Genomic DNA, 20,976 nt, shown 5'->3' on the forward strand with positions numbered 1-20,976 from the left:
AGCTAGCTAACGTTAGCTGGCTGGCTGGCTCGCAAGTTAATGTTACTTGTATGATCTGTGTAGTAATGTTATTCATATCTCAGAGCCATTTGTATTGCTAGTTATAGCCTAATGTTAGCTAGCTAGCTAACATTGAACCCAGATAGTTGGTTAGCTTTATCTACCTATAGATTCATGCAGGGTAGTAACGTTATGAGTTGGGATTATGGTTAATTGTTTAGCTAGCTAGCTACATGTCTAAACAAAAGACTCCACTATTCAAGTAATCATTTCACTGTACCGTTTACACCTTCTAACAAGCTAGAAACTAACCAAAAACATTGTTTAGAAAGTTGCTTTTAATTTTTAAACAGATGGTTTTATTGGTGTTAATACGCACCAGTTATGCTATTTTGGACCCCCAGGCTGCTGATGTCATGCAGCCTGTCATTTTTTTGTTAATAATTTTTCATAACGACAACAACAAGTTTGATGTCGGACGACAATAGAATGTTCATGATGTCACTGTGACAACTGTATACAGACATGTCGATAGAAGTAGTATAAACCAGCCTTTAGTTTTTAAATCTTTTGTTGTACACTACCATACTCACTGTTTAGCACATTGCCTCACACGTGAAAGAGATGGGTGGGGCTAAGTCTTAAGAGGGTGTGAACAATGCTGAATGGGTGTAGAATAAGAAGAGCTCTCCATGTAGGTGTACCAAACATTCAAGGGCCATTTTCTCAAAAGTGGGGTTACAAGTTTTTCAACTTTCAAAGCAGAATTACTTTCCCATTTGTTCCTCAACTGCAGTGTATGATATACAATTTTTCTAGCTGTGAGTCTACGGAGTCACAAATATACTTTCTTTACATGAGGCTCAGATCTCACTGTCATTTCTCTGTGTCCTCATAAGAGGTTAAATAGGGTAAAAACATGAGCTGTTACAGTAGATACCTGTCATCAATCAGTTTCTACCGAGGAATGCGTCCCAGGAATAAAATACATCTGACGTGTTGGCACGTAGGGAAACAGAGCTGTACGGAGACAATCAACTGTTTCCACATTTTGGCCTCTGAGCACAGAGGAGGGAATGCCCTTGGGTGACAGAGACTCCACTCAACCACCCTGCTCGCACTCAGAAATGGTTTTTATCCCCTCAGTTTCCAGGAATCAATAACAACAATGGTCTCCAGCCGCTATCACTGGTTAGCTGGGAGGATGGCAGCTGATTTCCGTCGATCTCTTCTTTCTAAAGGGCCCCACCACACCCAGTGGTGATTCCAGGATGTCTGGATGGCTGGAGAAAGGCCTGGGCCGCATGCCGTTGCCTGCCATCACATTCCCACCACCGCCACCACTGTCCTCCTCCATCCCAGGCTGCATCCTACCAGAAGCTGAGAGCAGCCATATGTCGGAGTGTGCATTGGCCACTGTGTGGCGTCGGACTCCTCCCACCTTCTCCAGGTAGGATTCCCCCTCCTGCTCCACTAGGGGAGCCAGAGAGGAGGAGTCTGAGGCATGATGATGAGTAACAGTGATCTCTGGTTGTGCCGCCCCTCTTAACCTGGAAAGTGGTGCACGGCATTCTAGGGATATAGGAAGAAGAAGAGGAAAACACCTGTTTGAGTATTTCTCTGCTATTGTTTGAAAGTAATACAGTCGACTCCTGATGAGTATGCATTGGATAAATGCAATGCAATGTAGTTCACCAGTCCTAATTCAAGAACAATTGTTAAAGGCCCAGTAGTCAAAATTATGTTTGTTTCCAGTGTTTTTCTATCATATTGTACAACACCTGATGAAACTAACAGTGCTAAATATTTTTTTATTTCCTGATACAGTGACTTCAGGAAGTATTCCTGAATTCATCTCCCAGTGTCTGGTGGAAAGCAGACTCAACCAGATTTTCCTCTAGGATTTTGCCTGTGCTTAGCTCTATTCTATTTATTTTTCATCCGGAAAAACATAACAATTACAAGCACACCCATAACATGATTCAGCTACTGTACCACTATGCTTGAAATATGGAGAGTGGTACTCAATAATGTGTTGTATTGGATTTGTCTCAAACATAACACTTTGTATTCAGGACAGAAAGTGCTTTATCACATTTTTTGCAGTATTACCTTAGTGCCTTGTATCAAACAGCATGCATGTTTTGGAATATTTTTTATTCTGTATAAGCTTCCTTCTTTTCACTTTGTCAATTAGGTTAGTTTTGTGAAGTAAGTACAATGTTGTTGATCCATCCTCAGTTTTCTCCTATCACAGCCATTAAACTCTGTAAATGTTTTAAAGTCACCATTGGTATCATGGTGAAATCCCTGAGCGGTTTCGTTCCTCTCCGGCAACGGAGTTAGGAAGGACGCCTGTATCTTTGTAGTGACCGGTTGTATTTATACACCATCCAAAGTGTAACTAATAACTTCACCATGCTCAAAGGGAAATCCATTTATTATTACCCATCTACCAATAGGTGCCCTTCTTTGCGAAGCATTGGAAAAACCTCCCTGGTCTTTGTTGTTGAGTCTGTGTTTGAAATTCACTGCTCGACTGAGAGACCTTACAGATAATTGTATGTGTGGGGTACAGAGTCATTCAAAATTCATTTTAAAGTCCATGCAACTTACTATGTGACTCAATAAGCATATGTTTACTCCTGCACTTACTTAGTCTTGCCATAACAAAGGGGTTGAATACTTATTGACTCAAGACATTTCAGCTTTCATTTTTAATTAATTTGTAAAAATGTCAAAAAACATTATTCCACTTAGACATTATGGGGTATTGTGTGTAGGCCAGTGCCAAAAAATCTCAATTTAAACACAACAAAATGTTGAGAAAGTCAAGGGGTGTGAATACTGTAGTTGCTGGCACTGTAGTTGCTGGTTGAAAATACAATTTACACAGGACCTTTTAATCAGCAGGTTTGCATGGGCGGGAGTTTTGGCATTCCATTGTGACATCACCATGCTGTAAATTGGTTAATAGACCAATAACAAAGCGAGTTCCAAACCTCTCTGCAATAACAGCTGGTTTTCCCTTCCCCACTCAGACCACTCCCAAAAGCTATTTTTGCCCATTTTAATGGAAATCTATTACAGTAAGGTACTTAATTGTTACCTTGAAATTATTTGATATTGATATAAAAACTGTTGCATTGGGCCTTTAATTACTCTGGGATATCTGCATGCTCTAGTTTAGTGCATGATGTCACGACCATCCCAATCATCGAAACAACTACACTGGGGAAGGGGAGTAAGAGTGCAATACAGAAAGTGTATGTGCTAGCCAGTTCCAGGCCAGTGGGATAAGAAATGTGATCAAATGCAGATTTGCAGGCTCTGGTGATGTTTTTTAAGTGGTTTATGTGATTTGTCATGCCATAGAAGCCTAGTTAGGGTTTTCAAGGCTTATTTCCCCTCAGAGCCTGGGGGCCACCATAAAGGGATCACACATTCTCCTTCTTATTAAAAGAACTGGTCAAATTACTGTTAATGCTTCTTTTGAAAACAAGTACTATTTTACTCTTTTATTAATTGTTCATTATTGTTCAAAATACAATATGATTAGGGAAGAAAAAAAAGCACTTCATCTTACTACAAAAAGTGGGACCAAAGCTTATACTATGCTTTGTTGTGACCCAGGCCACTCACCTACGAAGCAGTTGGTGTTGCTAACGTGGAGGATGTTCCCCAGGTAAGGCGAGATGACTGTCTCGACCAATCCCTCTAGCTGATAGTACTCTTGACTGGGCCCGTTAGACTCATGGGTGCCCTGTGGATAGATACAATGACAGAAACATGGACAGATACACTGTGAGTAAGCATGGGACGGTGCTCAACACAGACAGTTGACACAGAGGCCTCACTTTGAACCCGATTGCATTAACTTCATATTACGATGTGAGATAATGTTATGTTCATTTGCCACAGAGCCAGGCTCTGATTTGCCATGTAGTACTTCAGCTTTCACTGCAACTGACCCACAGGGGTTTAGAAGCTACATGTACTAACTATTATTATTCTACTATATGTGGTGACAATTGTCACATAAAGTGTCTACATGTCCAGATTACAATGACTGCTGTAGAAGTAAGCTTACCTGCAGAATCAGCAGCATTTGTGTGATGGCTGGGGGGACTGTGGCAATGGGCAGTAGGTCTTCTAGGGAGAGCTTCAACAGGACCAGGTCTCTGAAGCCCAGTAGAGCCATCTGTCTGACGGTAAGCTCCTGACCCTGCACTCACAGAAAAAAAACACACATAAACTAATGATGTTCATGAGGGATGAAATTAGATGGAAACATTACAGTAAAGGGCTAGGAGGACTTCAAGATGCCAAATAAACGAAAGAGTATGGCAAAAAGCAGAAGCTGTAATTGAGAGAGGGAAGGAGAGAGAGAAAAAGAGGTCTGGCCCTACACTGACAGGGGCAGGAGAGGATTGTCCCTATCTGGCTGTGTGCAGTAGAATGAGCAGCCAGTTTTGGAATTAAGCCAGGACGGCAGGATTAATAACACCCCTACTGTATAAACCAAGTGCCATGGGATTTGTACTGATCACTGAGGGTCAGGCAGTCGGTTTAAAGTCTCAGCGAAAGGACGGGCTGTATGTTGGCAGTACCTGAACAGGATAGAATATAGCCTGGAGCGTGGGCAAGATCCCAGTGAAGAACCTGACCCACATCTCGGACAGGATAAGGAGTTGACTGTCATCTGAGGAGAATGGGAGGGACAAATGAACCACCATTAGATGACACTGTGACAAATGGAACAGATCTAAGTCCTTTCACAGAGCCTTCGTTCCCTGAGTCTGAAAGCATTGGACAGGTGGAAAGCAATATGGCACTTGGATAAGGATTTTTACTATTGAATTGCTATTACACATAACGCTTTGATGCTACAAAAGACCGAATCGAGGTGGTCAGTCACAAATAATCTCTCTTTGCATGAGGCTCAGATCTCACTCTCATTCCTCTGTGTCCTTATGAGAGGTTTAATAGGGTAAAAACACAAGCGGTTACAGTAGAGACCTGTCATCAATCAGTTCCAACCGAGGAATGCCTCCCAAGAATAAGAACTTGGGAAAATACCCTGATCATCTCGCTGTGAGCAAAGTAACTTCCTTAAATGCAAACTAGCCAAATTGTTTGCAATGTTTCATGGCGCAGATGGTACACTTACCCTCATATAGTCTAATCTTCTCCAGAATATGTGACAGGCCTTTGGTCAAGAGTTGATTCTAGGACAAATTGTAAGAAAGAAAGATTAAATGTTAGAAACGTATGTTTTTAAATTCAAGGAAACAGTAACAGTTTGAAGTTTTCTTACATGGCTGAGGCCAATGACTCTATTAAAATCGACATGAGGGACATCTGGTGTGCAAATGAAATGCATCTCACATGCCAGTTGGTGTAAGGTTGCGGAAAGGAGGTGTTCATTTGTGTCCTATCCAAAACACGTAGAAAAGGGGATATTTATAACCAACGTTCAGAATGAACAGGTTTCAACCCCTTTAAAATAATCAGTTCTATGCTGACTGAATAATGGATCAACAAATGCACAGAAAAGCACTAAGCAAAAGAAAATCTGCTCATTGCATATAGAGGAGCTGGTAAATCAATGTGTTGTGTAACACCTCAACTGACACTGCAATGGAACACACACTTCCACTTCTGATTGAGGCTTGATGGATTCAAAAAAGTAATTTGACCATTGCTCAACTCAGTGCCCCACACTCAGAGCCCCACCTGTTTAGCCTGTTTTGCATGTTATTTTGGCATGAATACGTGTCACATATAAGTTTGCAAAAAAAAAAATCATTGAGTTAATAAAGCCACATACAAACATGTTCTCTTTTTTGCTTTCTTGAGTAAGGCAACTCCAAAATGCAGGTGTTCAGCCTAGCTCAGTGCTTTCTGTGGTGGTGGGGCAGCCAGCGGAATATACGGAGTGTAGGGGTTGGTAATGTTCTCTAGTTGCGCCGTGATTGGCTCAGTGTTGTTACTTTTGGGGACACTACGTCACCACAAAATCTACAGGGAGAGCTCGAAAATTCAAGCCCCTTGGGCGCTGCCATAGAGTTACATTAGAAGTGCCCATCCAAGAAGGCTCAAGGTCATTGGCCACAGATAAAAAGACGTCAAATCCTGTTATATCTACAGTAGCTTTGATTGGACTGATTATGTCAACATCATACTTTCAAAATCTTAGCTAGTAAGCTAGCAGTCATCATCATGGATGAAGTCGACAATCCACTGGCAAATCCTTTTCAATCCTTGCCATATGAAGAAAAATTATGAAGATAATTTATAGATTAAACGTATTGGTGCTCATCGGCCGTTGGACAGAAACATTACATAACACATTGGAAATTGAACATTCAACAATGAGTGGTTTGGAAGGAATCAGTGGCTAACTGCAAGCATTGCAAAGCAATCACTAGCCTGCTATTCAGTGGAGTGGGTGTGTGGTCCAAGTCTGGGTTTAAGGATCTCTTTTCCAAGCTTAAAAGGATAAACATTCAACATTGGCAATTCTGTCAATTCAGCATGACTTCTGCCACGTTCAAAACAACTGGAAACTCGTAACTGGGAAATCTCAGACTTCAGTGAGTTCAAGACAACTGTGACCTCGGGAAAAAAACTAGCTCTGACTGGGAAAATACATTTTGAATGGTCTTCCAACTCGGAATTCAGAGTCGGGAACTCAAGCCTCTTTCTAGAGCTACGAACTGAAGATCACTGACGTCATGATTCAACCTTTACAGAGTTCCCAGTTGTCTTGAAAGCACCATAAATCCAGAGAATGCCAGACTTTGATGACAAAGTTTGATGACAAAATTTGCCCACGAAGGTCCGCCGCGCCACTTCCTGTTCAAAGGAGTACAGCACAACAAGGTGAGTCAAAAAATGTATTGTATGCTGCTTCAGAAATTATGTAATATGCCATGGAGATATGTACACTGTAGCTAAGAAAGTAATACTGAGTTGTTGTGTTGTAATTTGAAATACTTGCTACACCAGAAGTTAATGGTTATATGTAGGAGGAATGTATATGGTGGGGTCAATTGAGGGCGGATAAGAGCCATGGGCCTGGGAAGTTACTAAGTAAGGCAAAAGACAATCACATGGTTGCGGTCACTGATAAGGGTGGATAGCTGTGGATTAGTGAGGAATGGGGGGGCCGAGGTCAGGTCAGGTCACATGAAGGAGGAAGGAACAGTTTATTACCCACATCACTTAACTGCCTGCCTAGCAACAAAGATGTAGTGTTTAGAGAAAAGGAGGAGACTCCGCCTAAAGGGGTGTATAAATACTTGTGCTGGTGGAACCATGTCTTTGTCTTTGCAGCTGTTTGACCCATTTGGTGGATAAACTTGGTTTGAGCTTTGACTAGTTGTCTGTTAGTTTTTCACTCTGTTTGTCAGAGCCTAACAAAGTGTATGTTGTGTAGTAAGCCGTTACATGCCCATGTGCCTCACCCTAATAATTTGGTCCCTTTTCCCCTCATAATTTAGCCTACTGTTCTGACTTGGTGGTGCATGTAGCCTATAGCCTGTTTTAAAGAAATGTAATCATTGAATATTGTAAGAGCTTTCATTGTCTGCATATGCGCCCCCTTATTTATCCTACGGTTCTGACTTGGTGTACAGTGAGAATACCGTAAGAATGGCCCATGTTCTGAATTCTATCGCTGTACATTTCAAAAGTGCTGAACAAATAGTTATATTGACTACGTCCGTCCTAGCTCGCTCGTTAATGTCTTAATCGAAATTACGGATTGCCTCTCATCCACTCGTCGTCCCAGTATGCCATAATTTGTACATCTCAATTGTCAGTAGAAACCACATTTGCTTAAGCAAGTCAGCCACATCAGCTATATTTTTTAAAGGCAGTAAATGAGGCTGAATTACATTTTAGTCATTTAGCAGACGCTCTTATCCAGAACGACTTACAGTAGTGAATACATTTCATAAATATTTGTTTATTTTTAATTGTTTCCGTACTGGTCCCCCGTGGGAATCGAACCAACAACCCTGGCGTTGCAAACACCATGCTCTACCAACTGAGCCACACGGGACCACTGTTTCGCTAAAAGACAAGGCTCCGCTGATAGCCAGGTGTAGCAGTGGTAAGGTGTTGAGACTGCTGTTGGGACTGCGCTGTTGGGACAGCTTTAAGTAGGCCCTAACAGTTTGTGGGCACCGTTTGTCACCGTTATAGTGCACTTCATGTGATGTTTAGTGTTGTGTTGTGTAAGTGTAGTGTAGTGGCTTTGCTGGCATGCATCTCCATTTTTGGGGGGAGTTTGCCCCACCAAGATTTACATGCTAAAATCGCCACTGGCTCAACTGGTATTTTAGGACAAATAATTAAGACAGCAATCTAAATTCAGTTTATTAACCTGTTGGGGCTAGGGGGCAGTATTTGCACGGCTGGATAAAAAAATGTACCCGATTTAATCTGGTTACTAATCCTACCCAGTAACTAGAATATGCATATACTTATTATATATGGATAGAAAACACCCTAAAGTTTCTAAAACTGTTTGAATGGTGTCTGTGAGTATAACAGAACTCATTTGGCAGGCAAAACCCTGAGACATTTTCTGACAGGAAGTGGATACCTGATGTGTTGTATTACCTTTAAACCTATGCCATTGAAAAACACAGGGGCTGAGGAATATTTTGGAACTTCCTATTGCTTCCACTAGATGTCACCAGCCTTTACAAAGTGTTTTGAGTCTTCTGGAGGGAAATCTGACCGAACAAGAGCCATGGAACGATGATGGCCCATTAGACACCTGGCGCGCGAGTTCATGTTGGGTACCCTCGTTCCAATACGTTATAAAAGAGAATGCATTCGTCCAACTTGAATATTATTCATGTTCTGGTTAAAAATAATGATTTATGCTATACAACGTTTGACATGTTTGAACGAACGTAAATATATTTTTTCCCCTCGTTCATGAAGTGAAGGCCGGCGGGCTTAGATCATGTGCTAACAAGACGGAGATTTTTGGACATAAATGATGAGCTTTTTTGAACAAAACTACATTCGTTATGGACCTGTGATACCTGGAAGTGACATCTGATGAAGAGAATCAAAGGTAATGGATTATTTACATAGTATTTTCGATTTTAGATCTCCCCAACATGACGGCTAGTCTGTATCGCAACGCGTATTTTTATGGGCGCAGTGCTCAGATTATTGCAAAGTGTGATTTCCCAGTAAGGTTATTTTTAAATCTGGCAAGTTGATTGCGTTCAAGAGATGTAAATCTATAATTCTTTAAATGACAATATAATATTTTACCAATGTTTTCTAATTTTAATTATTTAATTTGTGGTGCTGACTTGAATGCCGGTTATTGGAGGGAAACGATTTCCTGAACATCAACGCCACAGTAAAACGCTGTTTTTGGATATAAATATGAACTTGATAGAACTAAAAATGCATGCATTGTCTAACACAATGTCCTAGGAGTGTCATCTGTTGGAGATTGTAAAAGGTTAGTGCATCATTTTAGCTGATTTATGGTTTTGGTGACGCCTGTCTTTGAATTGGCACAACATTACACACAACTCTTGTAAATGTACTGTCCTAACATACTCTAAATTTATGCTTTCGCCGTAAAACCTTTTTGAAATCGTAAAACGTGGTTAGATTAAGGAGATGTTTATCTTTCAAAGGGTGTAAAATAGTTGTATGTTTGAAAAATTTGAATTTTGACATTTATTTGGATTCAAATTTGCCGCTCTTGAAATGCACCTGCTGTTGATGGAGTGCACCACGGGTGGGACGCTTGCGTCCCACCTAGCCCATAGAGGTTAAAACACCAAAACACTTTTCACTTCAATTGAAAAATAAATAAATATATGAATGACTTATTATTACTACTACATTTGACACATGTATATGATTTTCCAGGTACCTTGGCTCTTGACACTCACCCAGACTGTTTTTAAATTCTTCTTATTGAGGCATTTTCCTAAAACACCTTACAAACACATTTGACTGGAAAGTTTGAAAGGGTCTTTTGGAATGAATGGGGCAAAAATCCTTACTTACAAACCTGATATGGCTATTAAGTCCCTAAATAAACGACATATGTACCTACATCTGCATTATATTAAGCAAACTATTCCTTTGATCATTTTGGGTGGTGAATCTACAGTACATGCAAGGGGAAAGAGCATACCTGGAAGTATTCTGTGATGAACGAGCCCAACTCGGTCTTGAGGAGCCATCTAAAAGGACACAGAACAATGGGACACTAGCTAATAATGTGAAAGAAAAACATTGATTTAAAACTCACTTTATAAAAGTATTGACATACAGCAGTGCCCTAAATCAAAGGGGGTGTAAACATTTTGATGTCTCCTTTCCTTTATGTTGATTCCACTAAGGCCTTATCTGGGTTACAAGAACAAAACAAGGAGGACCCTATCTCCAAAGCTTCCTGCAGTGTGCGGTGAAGTCACAAAGCTCTTACAGGATCTAGACTGTCAATTCAACCTTACCTGATGCTCTCATTGAGGGTGTAAAGCTCATTAGCTTGCAACGCTCCACCCTGGAACACTTTTATCACGGCTGTTTGGACGCTAAGGGACAGAAACACAGGGTCAGGTCAGAGCTCATAGGTCAGAGGGCATAGGTGAGGGAGCCTCAACTGCCTGGCAAATGGGAAGCTCTGGCTGAGATCAACAGGACCGTATTTAAACTTTTCTGAAAGATGGCTGATTGTGATAGATGGTGATTAGGTTGCCTCATTTTGTCTAATAAGTCAATCATACACTGAGTATACCAAACATTCGGGAACACCTTCCTAATATTGAGTTGCATCCCTTTGCCCTTAGAAAAGCCTCAATTCGTGTTGGCATGGACTCTACAAGGTGTCAAAAGCGTTCCACAGGGATGCTGTCCTATGTTGACTCCAATGCTTCCCACAGTTGTGTCAAGTTGGCTGAATGTTCTTTGGGTGGTGGACCATTCTTGATACACACGGGAAACTGTTGAGCGTGAAAAACCCAGCAGCGTTGCAGTTCTTGACACAAACTGGTGCGCATGGCACCTACCATAACCCGTTCAAAGGCACTTAAATATTTTGTCTTGCCTAGGGTTGCAAAGGCTCGTAAACTTTCCGGTAAATTTCCTGAATTTTTCCATAGGAAGTTAAGCACGGGAATTTGGGGAATTTTGCTTAAATTCATTTAAAAAAAATAATTCACTTATTACAGTGAACCTTTTTTGTGGGATACACATAAGGCAATTCGAGGTATTGTGGCATATTTTGGTTAAACTATCCCCAATTCAATGGAATTGCAACCTTCTGCATTCACAGTGCATTCTTCCATCACATGTGCAGTGCACTCTTATATCACATGTACAGCTGATTCTCAAGATCTTGCACACTAATGAGATGCTACTGAGCCCACACTACTACACTGTCTGAGCCAAGAACTACATGCTTTCTGGTAAGTTTTGATTACACTACTGGCTGGGGTGAATATATTTTATATGACATGCATAATATTTTTGTTAACTAGTAAATAGTAGCCTACAGCAGTGTGTTTAAATAATTTCTAACTTAACACTTTCTGCTAGTTAGTTTTTGTTTCCGTGTGGGTTTTAGCTTGCTTGAGCCTAACTGAGGAGTGTTAATTCACCTATTTCCATACATGTTTCATTTTAAAACATGTATCTTACAAAGGAGTTGTTTAATCTAACTACTTAACTATTTATCTGTACATGGAATTGTATTCGGTTTTTTTATCATTTTTTTCTCATCTTTACAGGAAAATGCCACGGGCATTATCTGATATGTGGAGACATTTCACTGCAGCTAATGTAGAAGGAAAAGCTGTGTACATTTGCAAATACTGTGCCAAATCATATGTGAACAATGCAACAAAGATGCAGAATCATCTGGCCAAAAAGTGTGCATAAAGTTCCCTCAGCGCTCACAACAAGCAACCTCTGACAAAAGTCCCACTACTTCTATTCGAGGTGAAAATGATGAATCAGACACCTTATCGATAGCAACAGCTCATGGTCCTCCTGGAATCAGAAGTTTGTTTGACTCAATGGAGGAACGTAGTCAGAGAAATGCTGATGAATGTCATGCTCGAGCCGTGTATGCAACTGGTTTACCTCTGATGCTCACAGGTAATGTGGTGAATCGCATCTCTGCATGTCTGGCAGACATATCAGTGTGGATGACGGATCACCACCTCAAGCTGAACCTCGGCAAGACGGAGCTGCTCTTCCTCCCGGGGAAGGACTGCCCTTTCCATGATCTCGCCATCACGGTGGTCAACTCCATTGTGTCCTCCTCCCAGAGTGCTAAGAGCCTCGGCGTGACCCTGGACAACACCCTGTCGTTCTCCGCTAACATCAAGGCGGTGACCCGATCCTGTAGGTTCATGCTATACAACATTCACAGAGTACGACCCTTCCTTACACAGGAAGCGGCGCAGGTCCTAATCCAGGCACTTGTCGTCTCCCGTCTGGATTACTGCAACTCCCTGTTGGCGGGGCTCCCTGCCTGTGCCATTAAACCCCTACAACTCATCCAGAACGCCGCAGCCCGTCTGGTGTTCAACCTTCCCAAGTTCTCTCATGTCACCCCGCTCCTCCGCACACTCCACTGGCTTCCAGTTGAAGCTCACATCTGCTACAAGACCATGGTGCTTGCCTACGGAGCTGTGAGGGGAACGGCACCTCCGTACCTTCAGGCTCTGATCAGGCCCTACACCCAAACAAGGGCACTGCGTTCATCCACCTCTGGCCTGCTGGCCCTCCTACCTCTACGGAAGCACAGTTCCCGCTCAGCCCAGTCAAAACTGTTTGCTGCCCTGGCACCCCAATGGTGGAACAAGCTCCCTCACGACGCCAGGACAGCGGAGTCAATCACCACCTTCCGTAGACACCTGAAACCCCACCTCTTTAAGGAATACCTGGGATAGGATATAGTAATCCTTCTAACCCCCCCAAAAAAAGATAGTACATATATATATATATATGTACTATTGTAAAGTGGTTGTTCCACTGGATATCATAAGGTGAATGCACCAATTTGTAAGTCGCTCTGGATAAGAGCATCTGCTAAATGACATAAATGTAAAATGTAATGTGTATTGGAAGAGATTTCTGATTGTTCTTCACCCAGCATACACCCCTCCAACCAGACATGCTTTATCTACTCATTTGCTGGATGCAGAGTTCAACAGAGTTCAAGTGAAGGTCAAGCAAATCATAGAGAAAGCAGACTGTACTGCAATCATCTCTGATGGGTGGTTGAATGTTTGAGGGCAAGGAATAATGAACTACATCATCTCCACCCCTCAACCAGTATTCTTCAAGAGCACAGACACAAGGGACAACAGACACACCCGGTCTCTACATTGCAGATGAGCTGAAGGAAGTCATCAATGAGCTTGGACCAGAGAAGGTATTTGCACTGGTGACAGACAATGCTGCGAACATGAATGCTGCTTGGTCTAAAGTTGAGTCCTACCCTTACATCACACCCATTGGCTGTGCTGCTCATGCATCTCTACAAGAGAGCTAAGGAAATGGTTAGGTATGTGAAGGGTCATCAAGTTATAGCAGCAATCTACCTCACCAAGCAAAGTGAGAAGAATAAGAGCACCACATTGAAGCTGCCCAGCAACACCCATTGGGGTCGTGTTGTCATCATGTTTGACAGTCTCCTGGAGGGGAAGGAGTCTCTCCAAGAAATGGCCATACCACAGTCTGCCGATATGGACAGCCCCATCGAGAGTATCCTCCTGGATGATGTATTTTGGGAGAGAGTGGTAAGCAGCCTGAAACTTCTGAAACCTATAGCAGTAGCCAATGCACGGATTGAGGGAGACAATGTCATCCTGTCTGATGTTCAGACTCTGCATGCAAATGTAAGAAAATAAATCCGTACTGCCCAGCCCACTTTTGCTCCAAGCAGAGGAAACTGCAGTTCTGAAATACATCAAAAAGCATGAAGACTTCTGCCTGAAGCCCATACATGTTGGACCCCAAGTATGCTGGCAAGAGCATCCTGTCTGGTGCAGAGATCAACAAGGCCTATGGTGTCATCACTACCATGTCTCGCCACCTTGGCCTGGATGAGGGCAAGGCTCTTGGCAGTCTGGCAAAGTACACTTCCAAGCAAGGGCTTTGGGATGGAGATGCAATATGGCAGTCGTGCCAACATATCTCATCAGCCACCTGGTGGAAGGGATTTTGTGGATCTGAGGCTCTTTCCCCTGTTGCCTCCATCATCCTCCAAATCCCACCAACATCAGCCGCCTCAGAGCGCAACTGGTCCTTGATTGGGAACACACACACACCAAAGCACGCAACAGGCTGACCAATACAAGGGTTGAAAAATTGGTGGCCATCCGTGCAAATTTGAGGCTTTTTGAGTCTGACAACGAGCCATCCTCAACAAGGTTGGAAAGTGACAGTGAAGATGAGGCCTGATGTTCAAGAGGTGGATATTGAGGAGGTCCAGGGAGAAGACATGGAAGCCTGAGAGGAAGACAACCAAAGCTTTAGTTTCTAGACTATCATTTTACAGATGTATGTTGAAAATGTTTTTGGGAGATATGATGGATAATTGGGGATCAATCCATGTCTCAAATGTCTCAAGGTTTAAAAATACTTCTTTAACCTGTCTCCTCCCCTTCATCTACACCAATTGATTTAACAAGTGACATCAATAAGGGATCATATCTTTCACCTGTATTCACCTGTTCTGTCTATGTCATGGAAAGACCAGGTGTCCTTAATGTTATGTATACTCAGTGTATGTCTTGAGTCATGTTAATGACATTTTTTTTTTAAACTTATCTTGATAACAACCCACCGTGGAGAATTAGTGCCCTGCAACATTTCCTGAATATGAATTCTCCAATGTAGGAAAAGAGGTGTGAAGTATGATGCATTTTGCAACAGGGAGGCATGGACATACTGTAAACAGTGAAAACCAGATATCCATTTAAAGCCCCTCTGCAGATATTGTCATAACATGACATAACACATTGTCATAACATGGCCTTGGGGGTTTTCATAAACCTTTTCATTGTGTAGCAAAGCTGTGTAAAGGTACTGTCCAGAATCAACCCCTAGCCCATACCCCCTGGGCACTTTTGTAGAGCTGAAGGAATTAGAAAGGAAAATAGGGCTTGTGAAAACTTTGCATTGGCCTTTTGTTCTAGTTTAGGGCGGTCCACTATCAGATCAAAACAGTGCAGCGTACATTGTGACTTCGGCTCTTCGCTGTGGAGGACTGTGCCGTTCAAGCTGTGGCGGCGGCCGGTGACCATGTGACCAAGGGCACAAACTCCACACCTATGGAAAGACCCCCTGCTTTGGGTGGACAAAGAGCACGCGAAGCGCCTCAGTAGCACCTCTGGGGTTTAGCGGAAGTGACCTCTTAGCAGCCGAAGCGCCCGCTGCCCCATCCGCTTCCCACAAAACATCCTGTCAAATGCTCTATTCACTTCCTGAGAGAAGTGGAGGGGGAGAGCAGCCTGACACATTTCCATACCGAAATAAAGAGTTAGCTTCCGTTTCCGTAGTGAACATGTTCAAAACCGCCAGCTCAACAGTACTATCCTCATTTTTTGCAGATTACGAGTGATGGGGTGGTCAGAGAGGAAAGAGACCATCGCAGGTCTTCCTGCTCCAACCCGTACACTTACTAATATAAACATAACCCACATCCTCTAAAAACTTCCTGGTGGGATTCCAACATTATTTATCCTGTCATTTCCTATCATGTTCTCTTTGGACATTTTAGGGAAATAAAGTGAGGCACAAAGAGATATGATATGTATCAAATCTAACTGCTTCCCATTTCAAAGCAAACCAAAGTCAGTTTAGTATCTAATGGCTGGTATGGACCCTCTGTCAGAGATGTATCAAAAGAGAAACGTGTTTCACACACTCAAACACACACATTTAAAAGCAGTGTTGGACGTGGTTCACACAGATGAGGAGGCTCACCCACCTATTCCAGACGCTGGTGTTGGACAGCTGCTGGCCGACCGAGCTGGCGTGGAAGCAGGCGAGGTCCGTCAGCACGGGCGAGCTCATAAAGCGAGGACGGGGCCTCCGAAAAGATCCCATCATGCACCAGGCCTGCATAAAACACAAGTCAGTGGTTAATAATGGCTATTCAATTAGGTGCAACTAAAAGATCATGACATTGCCGATGAAATAAATAATCCTTTATCCTGCGGTATAGAAGTCTGTGTATGAGCTAGACAGTGCATTTCTGCCTCCAATGCTAAAACCGTTCATTCTACTGAATAGACCGCATGGATGGAAGACTAGGTGTGACATTGTGAAAGTTTCAGAATCAACAGCCACTGGCGTAGATGAAGACTGAAACCAAAATACTTTGGCTACAACACTCACACAAAATGTGTTTGTGTGTGTACAGTAAACCGCTACAGTGAGCGAGTAAGTTCACTAAGCGAAACCGTGTCTGAGGGGGAAGACACAGACACTCGCTCTCACAGCAGGTATGTATGCTTATGTTGTCTCAATACGAGAGAGCCTGTATCATTCCGAAAGCAGCGAGGTGGTGAACCCCCGCTGTGCAGTCATGTCAACTTCCTCTCGTCCATTAGCTTCCTGCCTTACTGCTCTAACCCAAACCTCAGTACTGTTTACAGCACAAACTGTGCCCTAATGAAAGGGCCAACCGCCAAAAGCCTGGGTTGGTTAGGTAAGAGAAGAGTGGCTAAGCTAGGCTACACTAGGCTATAATAAGTGCCTGAGAACAGCAGTTTAATGGGATTCGGCGTTCCGCACAGATATATGGATAGCTTGTGAGCCAGGCCACAAAAATAACGCTGTGTCGAGAGCTTGGTAAACTAAAATGAGATAAGGGACAAGGTGACAGGAGGTGGGCCATCGCACAGCTTTTAGACTCAAGTCACCCACTGACAGAGAGAGCAGGAAGCCCACATGAAGGGGAAGGGAGGGTGGTGAATGCCACCAAATGTTGTAAACAACGCACATGCACTCTTTCCCACGCATTGAAAAGGCACTCATGCACAAGCTGGCCTGGTACATAAACAATCACACACAGACTTGCACAAAACACAAGCTAGCAAACACCTACGGTACACACTTGAGAGAGACATGCACACACAAGCTGGTGAACACACACCGCCGCCCCGCCTGTACCCACCACGTCACCCCATCCCACACACATCTGGGTGTCAGAAAGTATCCCTACCTCCCCAATCTACTCTGTAGAATGAGAGCAGAAGCAACAGCACCCACCACTCCTTTAAAGAGGCGCAATGCCTAATATTCAAGATATGTGGGCCAACCCTTGCTTGCGTGAAAGAATTGGTTAAGACTTACGGATGTGTTATGACCAGCTCAGTTGGGCCTGTCTGTGTACAAATGAATGAGAGAGAAAGAGAGAGAGAGAGAGAGTACGTGACTTATGTACATGTGTCCTCATCAAGCACAGATCCAAAATTAGAAAGAACATTGAAAAGCTGTAAATGAAAAATTATTCTGCACCTCCTTTTTTTCTCTTGCCTTCGTGCTCTGCTCTGCGTCCCCTCCAATGCTGTCCTTTTGTGCACTCCACTGAGGGTAGCCTGGCAACGCTAAATAAGTATTTAGCAATCACCTCTCTCTCTGTTCTCTGTTTGGCAGGCCAGATGAAAATAAACAATAGCATGCTTGTGTGCACCCATCCCGGGTGCTTCCATTTGCCCTGATCCAAGAAGAAATCAGAGTGAGGGTTTGTGGGGAACTCTGCAACATGAGGGCTGGACTATTAGCCACCTGGGTCGCCTTAATTGAGAATAGGGTAGTGGGCACTACGAATGTATACTTTCAAAATGCATCCATAAATACAATGTTTATCACAGATCTGTAGATGACTGGATAGGGGATGGTAGTAGTAGGGCAATTCTATGGTAACAGAATGACACTGAAATACTTTTAAATTGAAAAACAATTATGCCAAACAAAAGCCTTTGATTACAAAGTCAAAGAAACCATACAACACAGAGCTTTCTACTTCTCCATCTCTCATTCTTTTTGAATCAGCACCTGCACTCTATTTCCACAGGCTTGGTATCGCCAACACTGGATGTTACCTTGCCTCTTTGACTAAGTACTTGCAACCTTCAGTGACATTCTAAAGATCTAATTCCTTCCCTAATCAGCAGTAGGAGTTAATAGTGGTAATTATTATCAGCGAGGAGTGTCACACACACAAGCAGGCCTTAGGCTGCAATGACTGTCAGCTTAGCGTCAACCACCGTTACTGTACTTTCCTATAAAGGTGCATCAAACTGCTGCAACTTGGACTCATGGGTAGACGTAACATGGTAAACGTAAATATGTCTCCCGCCACTTGGTATGACATGTTACATTTCGTATGGTATGTATACATTTGTGGAGGTCCATCTTCCATCTCGTATAATATAATATGTCTTCTAGGCAGAGTTGCAAAGAAAGCCATATCTCAGACTGGCCAATAAAAAGAAAAGATTAAGATGGACAAAAGAACACAGACACTGGACAGAGGAACTCTGCCTAGTCGGCCAGCATCCCAGAGTCGCCTCTTCACTGTTGACGTTGAGACTGGTGTTTTGCGGGTACTATTTAATGAAGCTGCAAGTTGAGGACTTGTGAGAGGTCTGTTTCTCAAACTAGACACTCTAATGTACTTGTCCTCTTGCTCAGTTGTGCACCAGGGCCTCCCACTCCTTTTTCTATTCTGGTTAGAGCCAGTTTGCGCTGTTCTGTGAAGGGAGTAGTACACAGCGTTGTACGAGATCGTCAGTTCCTGGGCAATTTCTTGCATTGAATAGCCATCATTTCTCAGAACAAGAACAGACTGATGAGATTCAGAAGAAAGGTCTTTGTTTCTGGACATTTTGAGCCTGTAATCGAAACCACAAATGCTGATGCTCCAGATACACAACTAGTCTAAAGGCCAGTTTTATTGCTTCTTTAATCAGCAGAACCGTTTTCAGCTGTGCTAACATAATTGCAAAAGGGTTTTCTAATGATCAATTAGCCTTTTAAAATGATACACTTGGATTAGCTAACACAACGTGCCATTGGAACACAGGAGTGATGGTTGCTGATAATGGGCCTCTGTACGCATATGTAGATATTCCATAAAGAATCAGCCGTTTCCAACTACAATAGTCATTTACAACATTAAACGTCAGCTTTTTTACATGGCATATATTGCACTTTTACTTTCTTCTCCAACACTGTGTTTTTGCAATATCTAAACCAAATTGAACATGTTTCATTATTTATTTGAGACTAAATTGATTTTATTTATATATTATAATAAGATAAAGTGTTCATTGTTCATTCAGTATTGTTGTAATTGTCATTATTACACATACATACATACATACATACATACATACATACATACATACATACATACATACATAAAAATCGGACCATTAATCGGTATCGGCATTTTTGGGGTGCTAAATATGACCTTTTTTTATAACAAACATAATATATCATAGTAATTTGGGTGTCCGGGATTTACATTGACTATGTCACTATTAGTCTATGAGAGCAGGCTGAACTACCAAGGAGTAACAGGCAGCATGCTCAGTCCTGCAAAATTCAGATTGGAGATGTTATTCAATGGTTTGACTTCATTTTCTACATATGTGTGCAGTTTTTTGCTGCCATCTTTACGTTCACTGCACACACACACACACACACACACACACACTCATTTGGGAAGAAACTTCAAGATGGCAAATCAGAATCTCGAGAAGTTGAAAGACAGAAAACATATATTAGAAGTGTGAGTGTCAAAGTGAATATTAATCTTTAGAAGTAGGCTGGGCTAATTTGAATACATTTTGTAAACAAACATATTTTAAACCGTATCTTACCTTTTACAAGCTCACTTCAACTACTCTTCAATTGCCGTGTCTAGCGCACAGCGGCGTCCTTGTGGCGACAATTTCAAATTCGTATATAAAGCATGTGTAGGCTATACCTCTTTGAACTAGCAAATTAGGAAATTCAACCTATTGAAAGGTCCTTGGGTTTTAGTCTCCTCGTCTAAATATTTCAGCCCATAAAGAGTTGCATTAGCTTGAAGGCTATTTGCTACATCTGGTACTTTCTACCTCAAAGTATCGGACGACGCTCGCGCTTACAAGTGTGACTTTCATCAATACACATCTATAGAGTTCGTTCATTCTCTCGTGGTGCCTGCCCCTCCTCCCCGACACCGATTGTTACGGAATACTTAACCGTTTAAATATTCATGAAGTGATCACCGCTCTCTGTAAGCGGAAGCATTATAACGGTTTATTATAGCCTATAATAAAGTTATGTGAGTTGTCGCAGAATTGATAGGGAGTTTTTAGGAAATGGTCGTCTTTAATACAATATTGACTTTCACTAAATTCAACAATAAAAGCATAGGCCTAGATGCTTCACAATAACTGTGTTGGAACTATTGCACACTGCACAGTATACTATTTTGTACCTATCTACTAGCATTGTAATTTGTATAATATGTTATATCAAATTATACTATTCATTACACAAGCCAACTGCAGGCTTCGTCTAGGATTAATGAAGTCAAGTACTGACTTGTCACACATTTAGTGTGAAGAAATGCAATTTTGCCTACCAATATAATTTCAATTTATAGGCCTACAAAAAAAAACATTTCTAAACCCTCCACTATCACCATACATGTTGATGCAACTAGGCCTGCACATATCGTATTTTTACAATCCATTATTATTGTGCAATCCTAAAAGTTAAACATTTAAACTTCAAAGTGTTGTGATTTTGATAAGAGTAAAATGAAACAGGGTAAGATCAATCCATTTTTCCACCCTGACCAAACAATAAATCCCTTGATTCTCTCAAAATAACCTTCTACCTGACATCTACTTGACAGTTTACCATGTCAACGTGAAGTTCCAGACTCTTGAACGT

General features: G+C 42.1%; 1 protein-coding gene across 5 annotated transcripts; it reads right to left on the reverse strand.

Annotated features, from left to right (window-relative positions):
* Positions 1-323: 323 nt before the first annotated feature.
* Positions 324-20,226, reverse strand: prr5l (proline rich 5 like). 5 transcript variants are annotated; one of them, XM_014123844.2, is made up of 11 exons: positions 19,911-20,226; positions 17,539-17,627; positions 17,374-17,405; positions 16,004-16,134; positions 10,512-10,592; positions 10,190-10,238; positions 5,171-5,228; positions 4,611-4,702; positions 4,091-4,225; positions 3,643-3,763; positions 324-1,572 (listed from the first exon to the last, which is right to left on the reverse strand). In XM_014123844.2, exons 4-11 carry the CDS (start codon positions 16,123-16,125, stop codon positions 1,193-1,195), a joined length of 1,038 nt encoding a protein of 345 aa, XP_013979319.1. In that variant the 5' UTR covers positions 16,126-16,134; positions 17,374-17,405; positions 17,539-17,627; positions 19,911-20,226; the 3' UTR covers positions 324-1,192. The 5 variants fall into 5 exon arrangements, with proteins under 5 accessions (XP_013979319.1, XP_013979318.1, XP_013979317.1 ...); XM_014123843.2 differs by having other exon boundaries at positions 17,539-17,665; positions 19,911-20,225; XM_014123842.2 differs by having other exon boundaries at positions 17,539-17,737; positions 19,911-20,225.
* Positions 20,227-20,976: the final 750 nt, after the last annotated feature.

The sequence above is a fragment of the Salmo salar genome, chromosome ssa10 (assembly GCF_905237065.1).
Source record: "Salmo salar chromosome ssa10, Ssal_v3.1, whole genome shotgun sequence".
NCBI classification, from domain to species: Eukaryota; Metazoa; Chordata; class Actinopteri; order Salmoniformes; family Salmonidae; genus Salmo; species Salmo salar.

What these genes read in the sequence shown, in the direction of transcription:
- prr5l (XM_014123845.2), bottom strand. Translation starts at nt 16,125, where the DNA reads ATGATGGGATCTTTTCGGAGGCCCCGTCCTCGCTTTATGAGCTCGCCC. An exon ending in GAAGATTAGACTATATGAGG is followed by an intron (nt 4,703 to 5,170) that starts GTAAGTGTACCA and finishes CATTCTCCTCAG; the next exon opens with ATGACAGTCAACTCCTTATC. An exon ending in CTATATTCTATCCTGTTCAG is followed by an intron (nt 4,226 to 4,610) that starts GTACTGCCAACA and finishes CTGTGAGTGCAG; the next exon opens with GGTCAGGAGCTTACCGTCAG.